Source organism: Podarcis tiliguerta, assembly GCF_965153285.1.
Source record: "Podarcis tiliguerta genome assembly, chromosome: 12".
NCBI classification, from domain to species: domain Eukaryota; kingdom Metazoa; phylum Chordata; class Lepidosauria; order Squamata; family Lacertidae; genus Podarcis; species Podarcis tiliguerta.
Window position 1 is genome coordinate 32,276,541 of NC_139545.1, and position 22,257 is coordinate 32,298,797.

General features: G+C 41.9%; 3 protein-coding genes across 4 annotated transcripts in view; 1 reads left to right on the forward strand and 2 right to left on the reverse strand.

The window, feature by feature from the left end:
- DYNC1I1 (dynein cytoplasmic 1 intermediate chain 1) overlaps positions 1-4,096 on the reverse strand; it is a 225,736-nt gene extending 221,640 nt beyond the window's left edge. Inside the window, exons 1-2 of one of the 2 annotated variants that reach the window (XM_083405396.1) lie at positions 3,934-4,096; positions 1,300-1,428 (exon numbers count right to left, since the gene is read on the reverse strand). In XM_083405396.1, the coding sequence (XP_083261522.1) occupies positions 1,300-1,302 (3 nt within the window). In that variant the 5' untranslated portion in view covers positions 1,303-1,428; positions 3,934-4,096. Of the gene's footprint in view, positions 1-1,299; positions 2,033-3,933 lie in introns of those variants that run through there. The other variant, XM_083405397.1, reaches the window with a different exon arrangement.
- LOC310660631 (uncharacterized protein) overlaps positions 1-7,329 on the reverse strand; it is a gene marked incomplete at its 5' end in the record, with an annotated part of 28,968 nt that extends 21,639 nt beyond the window's left edge. The window contains 2 exons of the mRNA XM_083405553.1: positions 3,736-3,803; positions 7,080-7,329. Coding sequence (XP_083261679.1) covers positions 3,736-3,803; positions 7,080-7,329 — 318 coding nt within the window. The remainder of the gene's footprint in view (positions 1-3,735; positions 3,804-7,079) is intronic.
- PDK4 (pyruvate dehydrogenase kinase 4) lies at positions 7,082-18,927 on the forward strand. Its single transcript, XM_083405492.1, has 11 exons — positions 7,082-7,457; positions 10,304-10,445; positions 11,371-11,442; positions 11,796-11,980; positions 12,671-12,760; positions 13,535-13,612; positions 14,150-14,226; positions 14,463-14,561; positions 15,069-15,176; positions 15,850-15,963; positions 16,610-18,927. Exons 1-11 carry the CDS (start codon positions 7,328-7,330, stop codon positions 16,751-16,753), a joined length of 1,239 nt encoding a protein of 412 aa, XP_083261618.1. The 5' UTR covers positions 7,082-7,327; the 3' UTR covers positions 16,754-18,927.
- The last annotated feature ends 3,330 nt before the right edge of the window (positions 18,928-22,257 follow it).

The window sequence follows — 22,257 nt, forward strand, 5'->3', positions numbered from 1 at the left end:
TCACGAGAAGAGGTTGCAGCCTTATGTAACAGGGGCAGGGAACTGGCTTCCTTGATGATTCTTACTATGGGAAAGTTAACCTGTATACAGTTAAACTGTATGCCCTTATTTTTATCTGTGGGTGCTTACAGATGGGTGATTATTGTGGGATGTGTGCTAATTGTGCAGGAAGTACACACAGCACCATTGGCATGAAAATGCCAGCCCATATTTTTCCCCAATTTAATTCCATTTACTATTTCATAGAAAAATCAGGAAAGTTAAAAGAACCTGTTGCCACCAACCTGTTTTGTATATCTAAATGACCCATTTACAATATTAAGCCCCCATCTTTGGGCAGCCTGTGTAATATTTGGTGAGCATGTATGTAAATCAGCAAGCGTTCTTAAGACTGCAGCCGTAATACCAAAGCTTGCATTACACTTTATTCACAAATTAATTTGATTAGGAGCTCAGGCAGAGGGCCTTCTTGGTAGTGGCACCTGCCCTGTGGAACGCCCTCCCAGCAGATGTCAAGGCAATAAGCAACTATTTTACTTTTAAAAGACAACTGAAGGCGGCCCTGTTTAGGGAAGTTTTTAATGTTTGATGCTGTATTGTTTGTAATATTCGGTTGGAAGCCGCCCAGAGTGGCTGGGGAAGCCCAGCCAGATGGGCGGGGTATAAATAATAAATTATTATTATTATTATTATTATTATTATTATTATTATTATTATTCATTGCTGAAAGGATCAGCTCCTTTAGTAATTGGTTTACTGGTGTGTTCTATGATTTTTCTTTGCTTTTATTCAGAGGGAATTCAGTGCTTGATATACAGTATATTATATGTATGTATATTATATTATATGTAGCCTATATGTATGTATATTATATTATATTATATTATATTATATTATATGTACTCAGGTGGTACTTGGGCCTGGAAAAACTCCAGTTTTTCTGCTGAGTTTGGGGCATCAGGATGGGAGTATTTTATACCTCATGCAGGGGAGGGTTGCCCTCTGCAAGGAAGCAAAGCAGAAAAACAAAACAAAACAGCCCAACCCCAACAGCCTTGCAGAGAAGAGGCATTAGAATTCAGACTAGCTGGGTACATAAAGAAAGGAGAAGGAAATCAGTATGAGGGGTGGGACCTTGAGAAATACAGCTAGAATTGAAGCAACTTCCACCTCATCATCAAACTGATTCTTCACAAGTCTACACAGCAGGTTCACTTTCTGAACACCACTGTGCAACTATTCAATTGGCATATAAACACTGTCTTATTATGCCAGATACCAACAAACTACTATACTTACCATGAAGAGCGTATCACATGATCTATTGTCAACTAAACATCAAATGTAGCCACATTTACTCCAGACCTTCAGACAAGGACAAACTCCTATAGGATTTACACCAGCCATTCTTAATACTGCAATGTTCACCTGGGAAAGTGAAGAAACAGATTAAGAAGTCAAAGTAGGTAACCATGACTGACCTACTAAAGGACATGTCTAGGGAGACACCAAACTACTGGCTGCCACCCAAAGTTCCCAGCTAAAGCTTCTCCAGCATGCCATTCAGGATACATAGCCTATCCTGAAATACAATCCATTAAGCCTTTGCACCAGCAGGTGCTGGGTTGGCAACCCCTGGCTTACAGGATTGTGGTGCAGGTCTGCAGAACCTCTTCACTCCATGATATAAAGCAGGGGTTGCTGACCAGTTTTATGCCCATTGGCACACTTGGATTTTTGAGGAAGCGCTGTGTGTGCTAGCTCAACGGTCACTTCTTACCCCTCTCCCTCATACTATCCCACAAAGATACAAGAAGTGATAAAGCACATGCACGCACACACATTGATTTTGCAAGAGAACAGCAGAATTAATAATGAGAAGCACATAGAGCTGAAAGAGGAAGTGGAAAAGAGTGATTGTTTGACATGTGCTTTTCAAGAGAGAAAATCACCCTTGCCATCTCATGATCAGGATGTTAGTTTGCGTGTGTGTGTGCTTTGTAGAAGTCAGATGAAGATTTCAAGGGTGCCACTGCATCCCTGAGGACTACATGGGTGTTTTTTTTTCAAATAACATGCATATTCCAAGTGGATTCGTGTGTTACAGAAAAAACAGTGGAAGAGAAACAACAGTGTATATTCAGGGTGTATTTTTTTAATCCATGCTCCTCCTCTGTTTCTTTGCTTTAATATCCAGCCTGAAAAAATCCTGGGGAACTCATCAGCTTGCTCACTATCTGGTGAAGTGTTGGAGAGCCAACATGGTGTAGAGATTAGACTGTATGACTTGAATGGACCTGCCAGGGGTGCCAACTTGAATACAATATTGTGGGAGCCCTGGTAAGCCCTGTCCCCAGTGCCGGATTTATGTATAGGCTACGTAGACTGAAGCCTAGGGCCTCTAAATCGAGGGGGCCTCCCCAGCCCCCCAGTGAACAGTCTCCCCTCTCCCAAATTTGCAAACCCAAGACTTCATGAAAGAGCAGGGGAACTTGGGCCCAGCAACTATGAGACTCAGGGCCAGCCAGTGGGGCTGAGAAATTGTGAATTGCAGAATTTTAAATACCCACCATCATACTTGGCTTCACTCAATTATGTTTACAGCACTTTTCCATTTTCTTCTAGTTGTGAGGGTGGGGGATTGGGAGGGGCCTCACGAGTAGCCTAGGGTCTTTCTTCATCTAAATCCGGCCCTGGACAGGGGACGGGACAGGAGAGAGGGACTGGGGTAGCAAAGCTTAAGTTCTTTTATTTAATGTATGCTTGGGGTTTTTCTGTCAGCATCACTTGGGGAAGTTCTCTTTCTATTCGCTTGTTATGTTTCCTTGATAGTGAAAGAGGCTAGGGTGGCCTAGGGTGTGGTTGATCATGTTTGGCTGGCAACAGTGTGATTTGTTTGTGCATGGGTGAGGGGGGTTGTCGGGTTAAGTTAGCCGTATTGAATTGTAATGCTGTCGGTGGGTTATGAGCTCTTTCTATTGTGAGTGGGCAGTTATATTGGAAGGTGTTCAGTAGGGCCAGTTCTGGGGTGACTTCTAGTGCCTGTTTAGTTATTTTACATATTTCTGGTATGACTGTGCACACTCCTTTTCTGACTGGGTCCTCGATTACTTGGTTTGGTGGGATCTGCTGGTTCGGACACAGCATACGTCTGAGAAGGCCCCACGTGGGATCATGGGGAGGAGGCGCAAGGAAAAAACTGTCGTGACATTGATTTCTTGGGCAACTTGGAAGGGCTGTGGTGAGATCTAGAAACGGCAACCTGGAGCCCCACTGACCACTTAACTGCTCTCTTCTCCATCAGCTTGGGAGCTTTTTCTGAGATGCTTGCGGGGTATGACAGCATCCTTTGTCGTCTGAGCATCTTTATTAAGGTGCTAACAGATCTGCCTGCCTTTGATCAGTTGTGCTTCAAGGGAAGCTCACCAGTCCTCTCGTTAATATTTTCCAGCCCAGATAGATGTTAACCAAAGGATCTCACAATAGTCATCTCCTTGCAGGGGCAAGGAAGCATAGGAGAATCAGATGCACCACAAGAGCATCTTGGATGGGATGGCTTTCAAAGAGGGCTAGACAATTGCATGGAGGAGAGGCCTATCAAGGGCAACTAGCCGCGATGGCTATGCTCAGGCTATGCTGTTGAAGGGAGCATTGCTTCTGAAAAGCATTTGCTGGAAGCCACAGACTACCCAAACATGTTTCACAAGGACCCCTTCCTTCCCTCTGCCCCAGTACCTGAGGGTCGTCATGTCTCTCCAGGGATTTGGCCAGAACAAAGTATATGTTGGGGAAAGTCTCCCTCCCTGCAAAGAAAATGGAGGAAACAGCAGGCGCCTGGCTCCCAGCCATGCTAGCACCAGTCTGGTACATGAGGGTGGGGGACACAGGAAGGAAACGTTCCTATAGTATAGGGCAATTGGCATTTCTACCTACCTAAACTCTGAGCCTTTCCCTCCTCGTTCTGGACTGCCACTCTCCTAAGGAAGATGCAAGCTCTTGCTGGAAGCCACTGGTGAGGAGAGTGTTCATATGATTCCCAAATGTTTCAGAAGCATATTTTTGTTCCTTTAGCTGCTTGATATAATCAGAGCGTGGCAAATTGGAAGGGATCCCAAGGGTCATCTAGTACAACCCCTGACAATGCAAGGATCCTGCCCACAAACAGCCCTGGCTAGGCTCCAAACTCCAGCCTTCTGGTTACCATTGTAATTCTGCATGGTGTGGAGAATGGGGAGAGAGAAATGTGTTGCTTACACTCTCATAACACTGATATGAGATCCACACCATGCAGCCCTTTCAATAACTAAAGTCTAAAGGGCTGTCAAATGGAGGATGGAGCAAGCTTGCTTTCTCCTGCTCTAGAAGCCCTTAGGGCCTGAAGCATTGACTCTCCTTCCTTGGAGGTTTTTAAGCAGTGCTTGGATGGCCATCGGTCATGGATCATACAGTAGAGATTCCTGCATTGCAAGGGGTTGGACTAGATGACCCTCGTGGTCCCTTCCAACTCTACAATTCTATTATGCTATATTTTAAAGAGCATCCAATGCACCTTTAAAGCACATGACTTCCCCTGAAATGATTCATGCCATTGTGGCTTCCCTTTCACAGACCTACAATCCCCAGAACTCCTAACAAACTACAATTCCCAGGATCATTTGGGGGAAGACATCTGGTTTTTAGAACAGGGATGGAGAACCTGAAGTTTGCTCACCCCCATTTCCTAGGAACCAGGAATGGAAAGCTCAAGTGCTTCTAACAGTATGATTATAGGGAGCATCGTGTATAAAATATTGAATGTAATAGGGTTATTAAGGTAATTGTATCAGAATTATTATGGGAATGTCAAGGAGGGAGGGGGAAAGGGAGAGTGTGGAATTCTGGTGGTGAGTGAGGATTGGATGAGGATTTGAAAGGGAGTTTGAATGTGAGGCAGTTGAGAGTCAGTTGAGAGCAGTGGGTTCTGGAGGGGGTGGTTGAGCAACTAACTATTCATTTTAGGATAAGTAGTCTAGTCGTCATTTTTGTAATAAAGCAGCATATAAGATAAAGAGAGTTTGAGGCCATAAGCTCAGGTACACACACCATCCTACAATCATTTAGTGAATCATCCATACAGTCTCCTTTAGTGAGGGTGCAGTATCTAGGATCTAGACCAAACATTGGTATTTTTTGCTCTTTTCTAGTTTCATAGGTTTATGTTCTGGTTCTTATATGTAATAGGGGTGGGGGCTCTTTAAATACTGGGGGCTGCCATACACTCCTTTTCTTCTTTAAAAAAATAATAATTCCCCCCTCGTTTTCAAAAGCACATGAATTGTCTCTTTTGTCAGGTTCTTCAGTTACATTTGTTGTGAGACATTGATGTTATATGCAGTACTGTATAGGGTTGGGAAGAAAAGAGTGGCCGCCCCGCATAATCAACACAGTGCACACACACCATTTGAAGGGAAATGCCCATCAACTTTATGGGGGGTCCACCCCCCTCAAATACCCACAGCCCCTAGAAGTTGGCTCCTATGGCACTTATGGAATGAGAGTTCAAATCCCCACTCACTTATTAAGCTCACTGGGCAACCTTGGGCCAGTCACTGTCTCTTAGCCTAACCTACCTCACAGGGTTGTTGTTGGATAAAACAGGGAAGGGAGGAACCACATGTGGCCTCTCCTTGCACGTCATGGAGGAATGCTGGTATATAAAAGTAAAAAAAAGTATATAAAAAAGGAATGACGCTACCCTTGGGGGGGACACAAACCACCTCCATGAATCAAACGCTGCCTAATTCAACGTTTACCATTCTTTTAAAAGCCTCGCTTTCCCAGTGCTTCTTGAACACCAACTCCCCTCAAAAGAATGTGAAGATATTTCAATCATACTATTGTGACAACTAACCGATTGCAATGCCAGAAAACAACCATCTTCCAGCCTCAAGTCCGTGAAACCATTGGAAGGAGCACATCTTGATTTGTGTGCTAAAACGGGATGGTTTATATTTAGGATGTTTTGCTAGGGTGGGGGAGGATAATTTTTCAGAAGGGCACTTCTCTTTTCAGGAAGCAAGCACGTTTCTCTCACAATGTGCAGCCGCCACACGTTCCCCCACAATTTACATATAAGCTAAGCAAGCTATAGCTTAGGGCGCCACTCTCTTGGGGGGCCCCAAAAAAATTAAAGGAAAAACCTAGATGCACATTTCCAAAATATAAGATACAAAAACAAATAAAATAAAACCTACATACAGCAACAGTGTTTTGTGTTGTGTAGGCTCCTGTGATGTAAGTAATAGGCCTCGCCTGCTATCCTGCTCCCTAAAATATCACTGGTTTCCTCATTTCTATATATAGGGTGCCTGCATTCTGCATGTGCAAATGGCTTTAGATACCTGTTAGGTCCATCAATTACCATATATACTATATTCAGCACAAAAAACAGCGACAATTGGTTGTTGACAAAGGACAGCTGGACATATAAAGGGCCCCATTACCTTCAGTAGCTTAGGGCCTCATCAAACCTAAATCCGACCCTGCCCCCACCCCCTCGGCTCCGTTTCCCGTCCCTTGAAGCGCCCCCGCGCCGGGTGTTCTCCTGCTTCTTGGAAAAACCGGCACATCCCACCAGCCTCCCGCCTCCTCCCTCAGGAATCGGGCCGAGTTGTTTATCGCCCGAGGCCCGCCCGAAGTCAAAGCGCCCACAGTACAGATACAGCCTTCCCATTGGCTCTTTCTGGTAAAACGACCCGCCAATGACGAGCGGGTCTGGCCGCGCTCCATTCTCTCTTCTTCCCCCTCCCTCCCAACTCCAACCGCCCAGTCTCGCGCCGGTCATTTGACGGTTTCTCCAACGGCAGGAGGGGGGCGGGGGGGGAGAGAACTAAGGCTCGGGACTTGGACGAGGGAGGATGACACCGTGTCCTTCCATCCCCCAACCGCGTAAACAAGGGCAAGTGGGTCGAGAGAGAGAAAGACACACCCACTTTCCGTGTGCCGCCTCCTCCGCCACGCCCCTCTCCCTTTCCTCCCACAGCAGCCGAGCCTTCTAAGCGGCGAAGGGCTAAAGGTCGCCCCACACGCACGCGAGATACCTGGAAAGGGGGGAGGTGGCTGTGGGAAGAGCCAGCTCGGGGCAGTTAGCCTCCGGAGAGGGGCGTGGCTTGGCGCTCGCGCTCCGGACACGCCCCCCGGAGGGAGGGGTCGAAGTGGTAAATAAGGGGCCGCACGTGCAGGGCGCGAGGCGAAAGGGTTCGAGCGGAGGAACCGCGCAGACACATCCACACACTCCAACCGTTGCTCACGGTCATCGTTTCGCTGCTGCTGCTGCCGCCGCGGAGCCATGAAGGCCGCTCGCATCGCGATTCGCAGCGCGGCCCCCTTGGCGGGCGGGGAGCGGGCGCCCCGAGAGGTGGAGCATTTTGCCCGCTACTCTCCGTCGCCGCTGTCCATCAAGCAGTTCCTGGATTTCGGTGAGGGCAGTTGCGGTGCCATCGACGCGTGTGTGAGAGAGAGTGGAGGCGGCACTGGGTGGCCGCTGTGGGGCAATGCCAGAGCAAAAGGGTGGGGGTGTTTTTGAGGTGGTCCCTGGTGATGGGAGATGGCCTTTTGGGACACCGCCCAGTAGGGTCCTGCTTGAGATGACTGTGTGTGTGTATAAGAGGTGAAGTTTAGTGTGGAGAGGCCATAAAGCTTAATGGTTTTATGGACCCCCCTCCCCCATAGATCAGCCTGGTGCCCCCCAGATGCTGTTGGACTGCCAGCCCCAGACAACACAGCCAGACAACATCTGGAGGGGCGCCAGGTTGGCAAAAGCTGCTACAGATAGCAAAGTCTATGACTGCACTCACTTCAAGTTGTGGGAAGTCAGTCCTGTTGCATTAGGGGGCTCATTCTGTTAAGTGGGGTACCCCTGGTCCTCTGTCCTTGTATGCATGGGTTGGGCTTCCAAAGCAGTGTAAGCTGAGGCCAGGAGGGAAAGGAGGGTGAAAACGATTTCGCTTTGGGGTGGGTGTGTCTGGATAATGCTCCCAAGAGGGATGGGGTAGGTGTGGAATGTTATCTCCATCTTTTCTTATTGGCTTGCATTCAGGCAAATTGCAGTGGGGTAGCTGTGTGCATCTATGGCAGTAAAACCAAAAGCAAACAAGTCTCGGGCTACCTTAAAGTGCTTAATCAAGTTCTTTGTTACATCAGCTTCTGTGGACTGGAGTCTGGTTCATCAAGTGAATTCATCTGATGCAATCCACACATTTGATGCCATGGGATCTAGTCCAAAGGAGTTTATGCCACGATCTCTTAGGCTGCAACCTTATGTACACTTCTCTGGGAGTGAGCACTGTTGACAGGGCCAGCCCAAGACATTTTAGGACCTGAGCCAAACCACAAAATGGTGACCTCTCTCCTCACCAGGGAGGAAGGGGTGAGTGAAGATCTGTATCAGGTGCAGGGGGGGAATAAAGATCTACATTGAGATCTGTTGTCCCTCTGGATTATGCTGCCCAAGGTGGTTTCCTCACCTTGGTGGGCCAGCCCTGACTATTAACCTTGCTTCTGAGTAAACTGGCACTACAAATCTTTAAGGATCCCCAAAACTCCCTTTGGTTTATTCATCTTGTGCCCTTGTACTCCAGCTGAAGTTTTCATTTGTTGTTAGCATATCTTAGGACTGCACAGAGCTCCATGGAACTGTCAACCTGTTGAGCATATAGATTTTTTCATCTTTTTTTCTCTGTGGTTTTGGTATGCAACAATTTTGTTATGCAACAATTTTGGTTCTATTAGAAAGCAAATGTGCAGGGAGAGTTTTGCATGAAATTACTATAGTTTACAGGAATTCTCAATTCTCAAGTTAAAAAAATAACATTGTATGCTCTTTCCCTTCATATGGTACTTATTAAATCTATTATGCAATCAAATGTGAAGCATTTGGAAATAGTTCACCTAAGTAAACATTTGTCTACATGCCTGTGTTTCTAAACTATATTTTTCTTAGTCACTGAAATTGGTTCTATACTTTTTAATGTTAGCTTTTAAAATCTATAAAGAAGCAGTTTTACCTTTTTTTAAAAATGGCAGCTTTTCAAGGGTGCTTTCTAGGAATCTTCATAGTTGTTTACTCTATTCTCATTGGCTCAAGTTGCTTCACATGTTCTATTACAAATGCTAGAAAAAAATGGTAATAACTTCAAGTCACAAAGTATGAAAATAGGATTTTGTCCTCTAGTTCTGATTAATTGGATAAGTAATTTTCAGCATTGCTCAGTTTATTACTTTTAGCCTGGCCACCCATAGTAGGCTTTGTTAGTTTATTATTGCTGACACTGTATTCAGTCATTCTCCAGCCGTCAGTGTCAGTCTGCTGTGTGATAGAAAAATCTGTTTTTCGTTTAGTAGATACAGTTTAAAACTTTACAACTTATAAGCAGAAAAAAATATTAATCACTCAGCTGCCAGATATATAAATACACATGCCAGTGTGTTAGGTGTGGTCTGCTACTTGCAGCTAAAAGGAATTATTTAAAGCAGTAGTAATTTTGCCAAAGCTTTCGATACATGCTTGTGGTTTCACCAGATCTCTGTTGTGCCTGGTTAGCAATGATTGGCTTTTGTTCGTCTCTATTTTCTGTGAGGGCCCACAATTTTTACTTGTAGAAAAGCCAAAGGCATTTTAAAATTACATACTCTTAATGTTAAGTAGTACTGTACTTGTTGAACTTAAAATAGAGTAAAGCATTGTGAAATTTATATGCATTTGTGGGGGTTTGCTTGTTAATATCTCAAGAGACAGATAGTGTTCATCATTCTTCTGAACACTTGGTGGAACACAGCTGGGATGTGGCCTAGTCCACTTTTCCCAAGTATGGTCCTGTGCATGTTTACTCAGAACTAAGTCCTACCAAGTTCAGTGCAATTTACTGTCAAGGAAGTGCACATATGATTGCAGCTTAGACCTTTTTCTTAATCCTTACCAAGAAATTGTAACTACATATAATATGGCTTAAATCAATAATAGTTTATAGCTGATTTTATCTGTGGTAAGTCATATCATAGCTCTGTTCCCTAAGAGCACATTGGTATTGGGGAAATGTGTGACAAGCAGAAGACACCTGATGATTTTCAGAGATTACTTTGTATTTACTGCTGCCATTGTGCAAAACATCCTTTAGTTCTAATAACTAGCAGTCGCTACACGATCTTGCACTGGTAGCTGAGCTACTTGATTGTATAACATAAAGTTGACATATGATATCTTGAAGCTATTCCTTATGGTGCTTATATGGAAAACAACTTAAACGAGCTGGCTTTTGTTTTTCAGGGTCAACTAATGCATGCGAGAAAACATCTTTTTCTTTTCTTCGGCATGAACTTCCTGTGAGGCTAGCAAATATCCTAAAAGAAATCGACTTCCTCCCTAGCCGACTGTTAAGCACTCCTTCAGTACAGTTGGTAAAAAGTTGGTAAGTAGCAAAACTTACGTAACACATTTTACTACGTTCAACTTAATCCTGCTTTTGTATTTTAAATTTCAGAAAGCTTCATATTTACTTTGCAACAGTAACAAGAACCTTTACAGTGGTACCTTGAGTTACAAACGCCTCAGGTTACAAACGCTTTAGGTTACAAACTCCGCTAACCTAGAAGAGTTACCTCGAGTTGAGAACTGTGCCCCAGAATGAGAAAGGAAATCGTGTTCCAGAGGCAGCAAGAGTCCCCATTAGCGAAAGCACACCTCTAGTTAGGAACAATTTCAGGTTAAGAACGGACCTCCGGAACGAATTAAGTTCATCACTAGAGGTACCACTGTATTTGAAGCTTGACAGGTTGCTAGTAAAATGCAGGTCATTATATCAAGGCCATAGCATAGAAAAGCACATGCTGGTCGCACTACTATGGCATGCTCTGTAGTCATTTTATAGCTGCCGTGGCTGCTTGTTAAATGTGAACTAAGATGCTGTGAAGCCTCACATAATTGTCTTCTGCCCATGTAGTGTTATCATAATGATGACATCCTGCACAATCAAGATAAAGGAACTGCGTTTTAACAGCTGCTGTGTTTGTGCACAGATTTGGTGGCATTGTTTGCATCCTTGGTATGTGCAATGCTGTATACCAACTGATACCACACACATTTTAAAAAAACATATAACAGTGAGCTGGAGATAGCTTAAGAGGCATGCATACAAACATTGAGGCAGGCACATAGAAATTTAAAATATATTTTTCTACTCCTAAACTTAACTGAAGTCCTAGTAGTCTGTTTGCTCATAGTTTGCCTTCTACTTGAGGTCACCGAGTTACTGAATTGCTAAAGCAATCTTATCTCTCCAGTCAACTTTCCCTGGCCTGTATGAATAATTCATGGTTTACTTTGTATATTAACAGGTATGTTGAAAGCCTAATGGAGCTAGTGGAGTTCCGTGACAAAAAATCAGATGACCACAAAGTTCTATCAAAGTAAGTTCTTACGAGTTGTGTTGTTAGTAGCTTTACTTGCTTCACAGTAACAGCTGACTTGATGGGTTGCTCAACTAACTAAGCATGAACATTATTCAGTTCAGAATACAGAGACTACTGATCATATGATAATAATCAGAAGCTTTTAACAGTATGGCTAACTGACACCTGATATTGCAAAAAATGGCACATTGAAATAAAACAAGTCAGCAAAAAATTATAAACTGTCAAGATAACATTAAGATGCTTCAATTGTCTTGACAGAATGAATGGTGGAAAAAAATAACGTATTTCAGTTTTGCTTTGCTGCCTTCGTCAGATAGACCAAGTCTAAAGTTATCCCCCCTTCCCAGTTTCATAGATGCCATTGTCAAAGTCCGAAATCGGCACCATGATGTAGTGCCCACAATGGCACAAGGGGTACTAGAATACAGAGATTCTTCCAAGATGGACCCATTCATCAATCAAAACATCCAGTACTTCTTGGATCGCTTTTACATGAACCGGATATCTATTCGAATGTTAATAAACCAGCACAGTAAGTTGTTTTTCCATCCCTTTGACAAGTTGATTTTAATGTTTTTGTCAAACATTCTTAGAAATATTTGATGAACTGTGGATTTTATTAATCATTTATCTTTGCTGGTTGTAAAAAGAAAAATGACAAGTGTAAATGATGTAAATTATTATGAGAGGGAGAACAAGGGTCAAAAGCAGAAAGTAGTTAGGTAATAAACAGTATAGCCAAAAAGCAATGAAATGTGTGTGCATAACAACTCCAGTACTAAAACCTGGTACAGTACTACACACAAGGGGAAACAGATGCCTCCAGAGTAGAAAATGTAAATGCCAAAGCACTTCACTGTAGAAGATAGAATAGCAGATAAAACCTAGTCCAGCAATGAAGCTCACTAGATGGCCTTCAGCAAATCACTGACCCTTGGCCCATCATCCCTTACAGAGCAGTTATAAATATAAAGTTGGATAGTCCCTTCTGTGTCACCATGAGCTCTTGTGGGAAGGAGAGATAAGACAGGGCTGCTATACGTCCGGATTGTCCCCGACATTACAGGGATTTAAAAGGTGGAATTGAAGTTTGGGGGGAATTTCCAAAAGGTGGCACTTTATCCTTTTTATTATTGCTAAAAATCATTCTTTAGATAGTTGTAATGAATTACATTGAGCAACCTGAAAAAAAAATTGACCATTTTGTCTTTTATTTCAACAGCGCTTATTTTTGATAACAATAACAATGTGGGTAATCCAAAGCACATTGGATGCATTGACCCTTGCTGTGACGTTGTGGATTTGGTGCATGGTACGTATATGAAATTGTCGGCATCCCCTGGTGGCTTCAGCTATGTGTAGAGAATATGTCCTTTTCTTAGGTGCATTACCAGTTTAAGAAAGTGAAAGAATTGTCAGTCTTTCATGAGTATCCTGGCTTCACATCTAAGTGCAGAATATTTTGGGGAAGGACTGTAGCATTTCCCTTGCGTGCAGAAGGTCCCATGTGCCTTCTCAAGTGTCTTCAGGTGGGGCTGGGAAAAGATTCTTCCTAAAACCCTGGAGAGCCTCTGCCAGTCAGAGTCAACTGTGCTTAGGAAGGTGGAAGAGTCGATTGCACTATGGTATAAGACAACTCCATATGTTCATGTGTATACCTACGTGCATATTCTGACCGTCATGAGACAGGGATCCTGGCAAGTTGCACACTTTTACATTCAGTAGTGAGTGAATGAAGGGTAGAATGCCTGTTTTTAACGGGTCATCAGAATTTTCTCATGCAGTCAGGTGGCATTGCATTTCTGTTGGGTACAGCCCTATTCAGCCTGCTGCATGCAAGATCTGTTGATTCCCACGTGACAGACATGTGCAGTTAGAAGTCTTGGGTAATATTTAACAGATATTTTAGTGGCATTCTGTGCCTTAATGCTGACAGTTATAATTCAGCTTTCTGTATATACAAAAAGCCTTATTTCTATGCTAGAGAGCACAGCCTGGAGTAGTCTAGTATCTAGGATATACCTAATGATGCATAAGAGTTTGTGTTAAATCGTGCTTCATTTTTTCTTGTTAAAATGAATTCCAGATGCTTTCCAGAGTGCCCAGATGCTTTGTGACCAATACTATTTCGCTTCTCCAGACTTAAAGCTTACTCAAGTGAATGGTGAGCACATTTTCCTCTTTCCCACCGTATCAGGGTAGCTCTTTGGTTTCTCCTCTTTAGAAGCTTTTTGCTCTTACTGCTGACCCACTTGTCTAGAATTGGAGGCTTACCATTTTCCCCCCTTGAGAAAGTGCTAAATTTGCACGGTTGCATTCATTCATACGATGCAATATGCCAGACCTGAATGAGCACATGGACATGTAATTCTGATAGGGTTGGCATCCGCATTTCCTTAAAAGAAATCAAAAGACGAAATTAGCTTAGCTGCAAATCCACCATTATAATAATTCAAGAATGTTTTTGCTCATGAAGGATGGATTGCAGCAAGTTTGTACTTCTTCAATACAATACAAACTTCTGCAAAACAAGAACATTCATAACTACAGTACTATAGAATAATAAAGGATAACAAATTTCAGGATGCAGTGTTAAATGCACAGATCTTAATTAAAAGCATTTATTGTGGACACACAATAACAATTGTTTGAAATTGAATAGCAGCTGTGTGCTGATTACTGTTTGTGCATCTTCCTGCAGGAAAGGCAGCTGGACAGCCTATCCACATAGTATATGTACCATCCCACCTCTTTCACATGCTGTTTGAACTTTTCAAGGTTTGTGTTTGCAATTATGAAACATTCATTTTTCGCCTCCATATTTATGTGTGCGTTAGCAGCAGCATTTGTTCAGCACTGTTTTTACTATTTTGCTTGATGCCTTGGACTCCTTTGGAAGGAAGAAGTGGAATAGAAATCTAATGATACATTAGTATATTAACTGGAATTAAAAATGGCAAAAATTAGAGCACCTCAGATTGAATTAAGTCCTCCTGATTTTTCATTTCTCCTAGAATGCAATGAGAGCAACAGTTGAACACCAGGAAAACAAACCTTCCCTTGATCCAGTTGAGGTGACCGTTGTACTTGGAAAGGAAGACCTGTCAATTAAGGTATCTTACAAGGCTTTTTTCCCAATACAATAGGTGCAACATATAATATAAACTTACAAATGGGGCACTTCCAGACAGCCTGTTTATTGAGCATTTTTCCTGATTTGTTTTTGAGGTTAAATGATGTTGTATCACCAGCATTATCTCACTCTTTCCATGCATTTCCCTAGCACTTTCTGTATTGCCAGTATGTGACTGAATCCCACCCCAAAACAGTGACCGTCTGGAAGCATCCAGAGTCTCATCGGTTTAAAAAGATTTGGTGTGGAATAGATGGGTAGTGAATTGCAGCAAAATTACAAATAGTCAAGCCTTTGGAAATTACAACAAGCTGTCACTAACCAAATACTGTTTTGGACAGAATATGATTAAGAAAAAGATAAGCAAATTTGATACAGGATGATCCTTAAAGCAGAAATGATTTAGTGGCTTTGTGCAGGCACTAGTGATACTTTAACAAGGATTAGAAACATGCATTTAATACCTTTTGTGTGTGTTCTCAACTAGATATCTGATAGAGGGGGTGGTGTTCCAGTGAGAAAAATAGAAAGCCTCTTCAGCTACACATATTCTACAGCACCAAAGCCTGTGATGGAAAAGAATTCTACTCCTCTGGTAAGAGATGAAGCTATAAGAATTAAGCTGTAAGATGAGAGCTGAGTCTTTGTAGCTGCCCTTGTTCTCGTCAAGGACTTGGCTTCTGAGTTCATTGACAAAAACAATGCTTCCAGGTGTACACGTAAGCACGCCTGATATCTGTAGTGACTGAACCATGCTGATCACTTCCAATTCATAGAAACAGCCTTGTTCCAGTTGCACCAATTAAGACTCTTGATGGGGGTGCACATCAGGGTTTCTGTATTGGGAGGAGAGGAGTATTGTCTTCTGAGCCCCCACCTGTAGTTTGGTGTGTACAATTTATATGCAGGTTTACCTCTTCCAGACCTGATAGTGACCCAATACTTGGCATGTATTTCCACCTCTTCCCCTTTCTGTTCAGCATTACTAATTATGTAGACAAGTAACCACTGAGGAGCCTCCAAAACTAGGTCAGTAGTGTTGCATTATTTTAGATTGCCTTTGCTTATAATGCAAACTACGACTGCATTATACAGGAGAGAATTTGCTTTCCTCATATTTCTCCTGTGAAGAATCATTGTAGAGCACATCATTTTTCATTGGGACTCCATACCAATAGGATCTGCACAGTGTGACACTTGTACAGTACTTAGCCTAGGAAAGAAGGACCCCATCGTTCCAATTAACAAAATGCCTCATTTCTTTCCAGGCTGGTTTTGGTTATGGCTTACCCATTTCTCGCCTGTATGCTAAATACTTCCATGGGGACCTCAATCTGTGTTCCATCTCTGGTTATGGAACAGATGCTCTCATCTACTTAAAGGTATGTTCTGCCTGTCCCCAATCCCAGTAATTTTGTAGTGCTGCAACTGTGCCTATCACTAGCTTATTTGAATCAGGTTTGATTTTAATTTATTAGTAACTTGAGGTTTATTACTTTAAAGACAGTACTTTGTATCAATTGTACATTAGTCATCAGCGAGTCTTTGCAGAATATGCTCTTCGGAAGACTGCTGTTGCCTTTGTCTAAGTAGGTCATTGTAACTTATTTTATTCTTTGGATTACAAGCCATCTTGGCTATTTTATAGAAATATGGAAGTATTACAATGTGATAAACTAAAAAATAATTGAAAGTATGTGCCAAAATGAGAGTTCTTAATAAATGTAGATTGGCCACCTTCACATTAAAAATAATCTGACTCTGCTTTTCCCACAAATACTGAGTTTAGTCTCTCTCACTACTTGACATTCCTGTATTATCAGTTAGTGTTCTATCTTTAAGATTGTTATAAGTGTGGTGCATCATAAACTTCAGTCTCAAAAGATTGGCAGAACAATCAAGTCTCAAACTTTGAATCAAACCTGTTCCAGGCTGTATGTTTGCTCATAACTAGGCTCAGTAAAAAAAATCAGTTTACTACGTTGATAGTAATGGTGTAATCTAACTATATTTGGTCTTGCTTTCCAGGCCCTTTCCACAGACTCTGTAGAGAAACTTCCTGTTTTCAACAAGTCTGTTTCGAAGCATTATCAAACCACTATAGAAGCAGATGATTGGTGTGTTCCAAGTAAAGAACCAAAGAATGTGTCAAGGCAGACTGCAGCTGCATGAAATCTGCATTTCTCCAGAACACTGAAAGTGGATCAAACCAATGTTTCAGATAGGACTAATGAAACGAATAACTAGAAGTCATTTCTCTTCTATACCAGGATTTAGCAAGAGAAGAAATTATGTGGAACACATGATTACAGCATAGACTGCATGTACTGTATTTGTACTACAGCATGTCTAATGATAACTGATATGTTAGGAGAATCAAAATGCATAGAAAAATGTGCACATCATTTCTTTTTAGCTTTTTGAAATTTAAATTAACACTCCCAAGTACTAATGTTTTCAGACTTCTGAGGTGGGACTTGATAATATTCAAAAAACGTTACGTTGTGGTTGAACTCCAGTACACATCTATTTTCCCCTAATCCAGTCAGTAGGTATTTCATCCTATTACAAAATTATGACTTTAAGTATATTTGACATGCTCAAACGACAAAGTCTAGTTGAAAGAGCACCGACAACAGGCTACCTTGACTGCAGTTGTTTGGCTTGATCAAGAGTGCAATGCTGAAAGTTGCATATTTCTAAACTTGCTCCAAATGGTGAACATTACTTGAATTTTTAAATGTAAAATAGCTGTATTTATGTATAGCGTTTTCATTGCTTTTCTAATGCTGAGATTTTGCTCTTCTTGGAGAAGAATCTTAAAGTGATGTCAAGGAAGTGACGGTTAGATATTGTGAAGATAAAAGTTTATTAGCTGTATCTTGGTGTATGGCTCACAGCTCACTACAGTGAGGGAGCAGCAGTACAAATAGGGTATTTTAAAGATACTTAAATTGCAAGTCATTGAGCAGGATATGAAGCTGTTTGTGAGAGGGGAGATGGGTTCTCTAAATGGTACTGTTACTATGTATGTGTGCGCACACCCAACTATGTTTTCAGGGTGTAAATTTGAATCATGTATGTTAATTTGGGGGCCACCTGCCACAGCTCAATTTGGAGAAAAAAATGTGACTTTCAATGCTGTAAATGTTAAGATTACTCTTGAGACATTTGCAGGGATGTGATGATAAAACAGGTTGTGGAAGATACTGTGCCTGTATCGAAAATACATAAGGAACAGCTGTGAGAAATACTATTTCTTTGTGTAACTGCAAAGAATGAGGGTGGCAGAGTGTCTCTTTTTGTGAAGAGATCATTGGGAGAATATTCCATTCCAAATTGTGCTGCTAAAAGGCAGAGAATTTGATCAGGGCCCAGCTAGTGACAATCCAGGTCAGTCGTCTTTTTTCTTTTTTAAAAAAAGCAATAATGTGCTAAAGAGCGAAAACTACTTTATGTTTAAAATGATTGCTATCTGTGGAGATTTAGTGTCTGCTCAGTTGTGGACAGCAATGAAGCTCCCACATTTGCTGATGTCCATTTTTGCTGTGGACATTGGGTTGAGTTGAATTGGTAATCCCAGCCATGTGAGGCTATTATGTGCAGTTGGTACCCTGTACCAACAAAAGGCTTAACAGCTAACATTGCTGGAGTATTGGATGTTTTTGTTCCTTCCTGTTGTCATTGTAGTTCAGTTTTGGGAAATGCTGAAGATTTTTGTTCTGCTGCAGTGCCTATTTGTATATGCTTGATTATGAGGAAACAAGTGTGTAGGTGACATGCTAATTGCTATTGCATACTTGAGATGAAGAACTAAGGGGTGAGGTCTTAATGCTGTGCATTAAGTTAGTGTTATGGTGTTATCACAGTGGCAGCATTAAATAACAAGATGAATGTCATTCATACATAATCCGCATATGTTCACCCATAATGTTTGGATAACTGTGATAGAATTTGTGCCTTTCATACAGTGCATACAATCTGCTAAAGATGAGTTGTTTTACTGTTTTAATAACCTATACTGTCAGTCTATACAGTGTTTCTGAAAAGAACCAAAGGTGCCATCTTTCTGTCACAGACCATATTATCACGCTAAATGGATACTAGAATTCCTTTTGCTGAATTATATGGCTGCAGTAAAGGCAAGCCCAAGTATGCCATTGACTTTGAGCAAAATAAGCTTTTGGTGCTGTTTTATGCTCAGTACAAAGTGAAAAATGCAGTGTAAAAAAAACCCAAATTTTTGAAGACTGAATTATTTCTTCCACAGTGTGCCTTCGAGTTCAGGTATACTCGAGATGTATTATAAGATTTTTAATAAAATTGTGGTGGCTTTTTTAAAAAAATACTGCTTGACTCTTTTCTTCTCCACCCTCCTCTTAAATCATGCAAGCAATGAATTGCCTGTTACATGGTTGATTTCTAAGTCTGCATTTTATTTTTTAGTCTATCCGTTTTTTAAAATTACATGTCCTTGTTATTGGGGGGTCGGACATTATTGCTTCCATTTTTGGTCCAACAGTTTATTTCTAGTTGTTGCTCAGTTGCTCAGTTATTACTGCTATTCTGTAGCTTGTAAACAGTAACACTGTCACTTCTCTCAAACAGTGAACTCTAGTAGCTGAGCGCTTAGCAGTCTAGAAGCAAAATTAAGGTAGTGGTTTCTATCTACATGGTTGGGCAGTTCCTCAAATACGCAGGTGTATAGTTTTTGTAAATGAAAAGAAAAAAAGCACCCCAAAAGACCTTTTTTTTTTTTTTTGAGGCTTCTGGATATAATGGAATGTTGGGGTATGAAAATAAATGGGGAAGACACAACCCACTTACTCAGCCCCCTAATAATTTACAGTAATTGCAGGAGGGAGGGAATGAGGATTAGGGAAATGTTTTTTAAACTCACAGAATACAAGGACCCTGTCCCCACACAGGGATGTCTTGAAGGAAGGCAAGGCTAAAGCCAATACACTTTCAATTTGCCATGTGCCATCATCCTGCTCACTATCTACGGTATAAATGCTCATTTTGTTCACAGGCAACATGTAAACTCCAGCTTTGTAGCACTATAACATACCACGGAAAAGTCTCATGATGTGCAAAAAGAAAAAGTCAATCCCAGCTCCCTTGTTCTGAACTAGAGAATTCCTGTTGTGGGTTTGGAGAATTCCTCTTTTGGGGTTGTGATATGCTGCAACATTTTGCTCAGAGTCCAATTTGTCTTGTTGTACAGACTCATTTAAGAGAGCCGTAAATCCCACAACTGCCCTTGACGATGCAAAACTAGAGGCAGTTCCTACTCATCCCACACAATTATATTGGGGGCATAATCTCTTGTGGGAGCAGATAACCAGAATGTCATGGCAGCCCTGGAGCTGGTTTTGAATGTCAGGGGCCCCATCTGAAGTAGAGGAAAATGTCTGCTACTTAGCTACATTGAGCCATTATTTTTAGAGGTGGGTGTTTAGAATGGGGAGGAGAAAGTCTTGAGCTCTAGCACCCATTGTTTTAGAAAGTAAGCACTCCTCTCAGAATGCTGAAAGGAAAAAAGAGAGCCAGAAAACAATGAATATCAAGAATTAGAGTATTGGTTAAGCAGTAGTATAAAAGTTAAGGCCTGACAGAAAAGTCTTCCCAGGCTTGTTTTGTGACCTTTTCAACAGTGACACCTGTGGCTTTCTAGGTGGAGAAAATTCAGCAATTTATTTTTTTTAAAATGGAACTTGTTTTGCCAAGTTTGGACTGGGTCTCAACAGAAACAAAGAAGAATGCTTCTCATGTACTACTAAAAAAACTTTATAAAATCTTTCTCCCTTTAAGGTCCATGTAAGTCCTTGCCAGTTTTTCAAAAGCCCTGTGCAAACAGTTCATCAATCTATGTATACATTGCACAATCATAACTTGAAATTAGTTTCTAAGGCTTATTCTACAGCTGTTCACAGCCCCTCTCTGCTTTATATAGTGCCTGTCTACCTTTTGATTAGAAGTACTTTGCCCTTTGCGGTGCACTTGTTTGCTTTGCAAACTTTCAAGGAACTCATTTTTTTTAAAAAAAGGTCTTGTTACATCACCTTATGTAAGTAGGTTACATAAAGGGAAACTTTCAGATAAGGCAGCTTAGGAACACCACCTTCCTGGGGCAATGGCTCCAGATAACAGCTGTAATAGCTAGCTTAAAGGAGAGTAGACAGGGATGAGTGGAGTTCAAAGTATATAACTGTGTGCCACTTGATTCAACAAATTCGCGAATAATTCATTGCAAAGTTCTTTTTCAATATGTGGGTTTCTTTTGGATCCTGACAACAGGTGTACACACACACACACACACACACACACACAACAGCAGCATCATCCTTCTAGGTTGCTGCTGTTTCTGCTTCCCAGATGGGAAACAGACTAGAAATATAAAATTGTGGGTTCCAACTGGCTGGTCCCCTTTTTACGTCCACTCTAGGAATGTTGCATTTGACTGCTCTGTGTTTCACACCCCACAAAAATGCCCAAGGCCAGGCAGCGAATCCATGGTACAGAATCCTGAGCTTTAGTTGGGGGCCACCTTGTTCCTATTTGGCAAACGTTTTCACCAGTGGGCCAGTCCACTGTCCCTCAGACCTTGTGGGGGGGCTGGACTATATTGGCGGGGGGATGAATGAATTCCTATGCACCACAAATAACCCAGAGATGCATTTTAAGTAAAAGCACACATTCTACTCATGTAAAAACCCGCTGATTCCCAGACCATCTGCTGGCCGGATTTAGAAGGCGATTGGGCCGGATCTGGCCCCCAGGCCTTAGTTTGCCTACCCATGGGCTAAACCATGCTGTCAGCTAAAGCCATGTTGCCCATACTACTTATTAAATTAATTAAAATTGGTACCTTGACTTGTATTCAGCAGGTGACAACCCTACATCAATGTGCTCCCCATTCGATAATGAGCCGATAACCACCACTGCCTGCCCCAAAAAACAGAACAACGTTCAGAGTAAGCCACATTTAAAGCTGCAGGTTAAGAAGTCAGCCAATATGCCTAATGTCCTTTAACTCATAGGGCTCTCTGATGGTTGTAAACCATTATTCAGCATGACAGAAATTACGGTAGTCTAGTCACTTCCTGAGTGAATGTTTCCCATCCACATGGAGAGGTTTAGAAGTTTCCACTTGCATGTTTGATTAACCACAGCTTGCTGTGTCATCCGAACCCAACAAACTTTATTTAGTCCTTTTTTTAATCAAACTTTATTTGAAACAAGCCATCTTCGAACGAGTTTATGGAGCTGGCTTGTTTCAAACAAACCATAGTTAAGATTAGCCACAGTTTGGGGTTCAGGCATAATGCTAAACTGTAATTAATCAGGAAACTTTTGCTGGTAGCCATGCCAGGAAGATGAAAGTGGGAAGTCCATAAGTCTGTGGACTGGGGAGAGAGTGTTGGCTCATTCCCATCACAATAAACCATGGTTTACCATAATGTCACGTTGCAGCCTTCTTCAAGGGGGCAACTGAATGACTTCCATCAATTTCCAGACAATTACCCTTGTTAGAACAAATACTTTTTTTCAAAGCGTGGGGTGGAGCTTTCTCACAAGAAAACATTTATATAAAACACTTCAGCCTACCCCTGAAACTTGCATTTCCAGGCACAGCAATGGAACCAAGTCCATATTACTCCTCCCAAACTGAA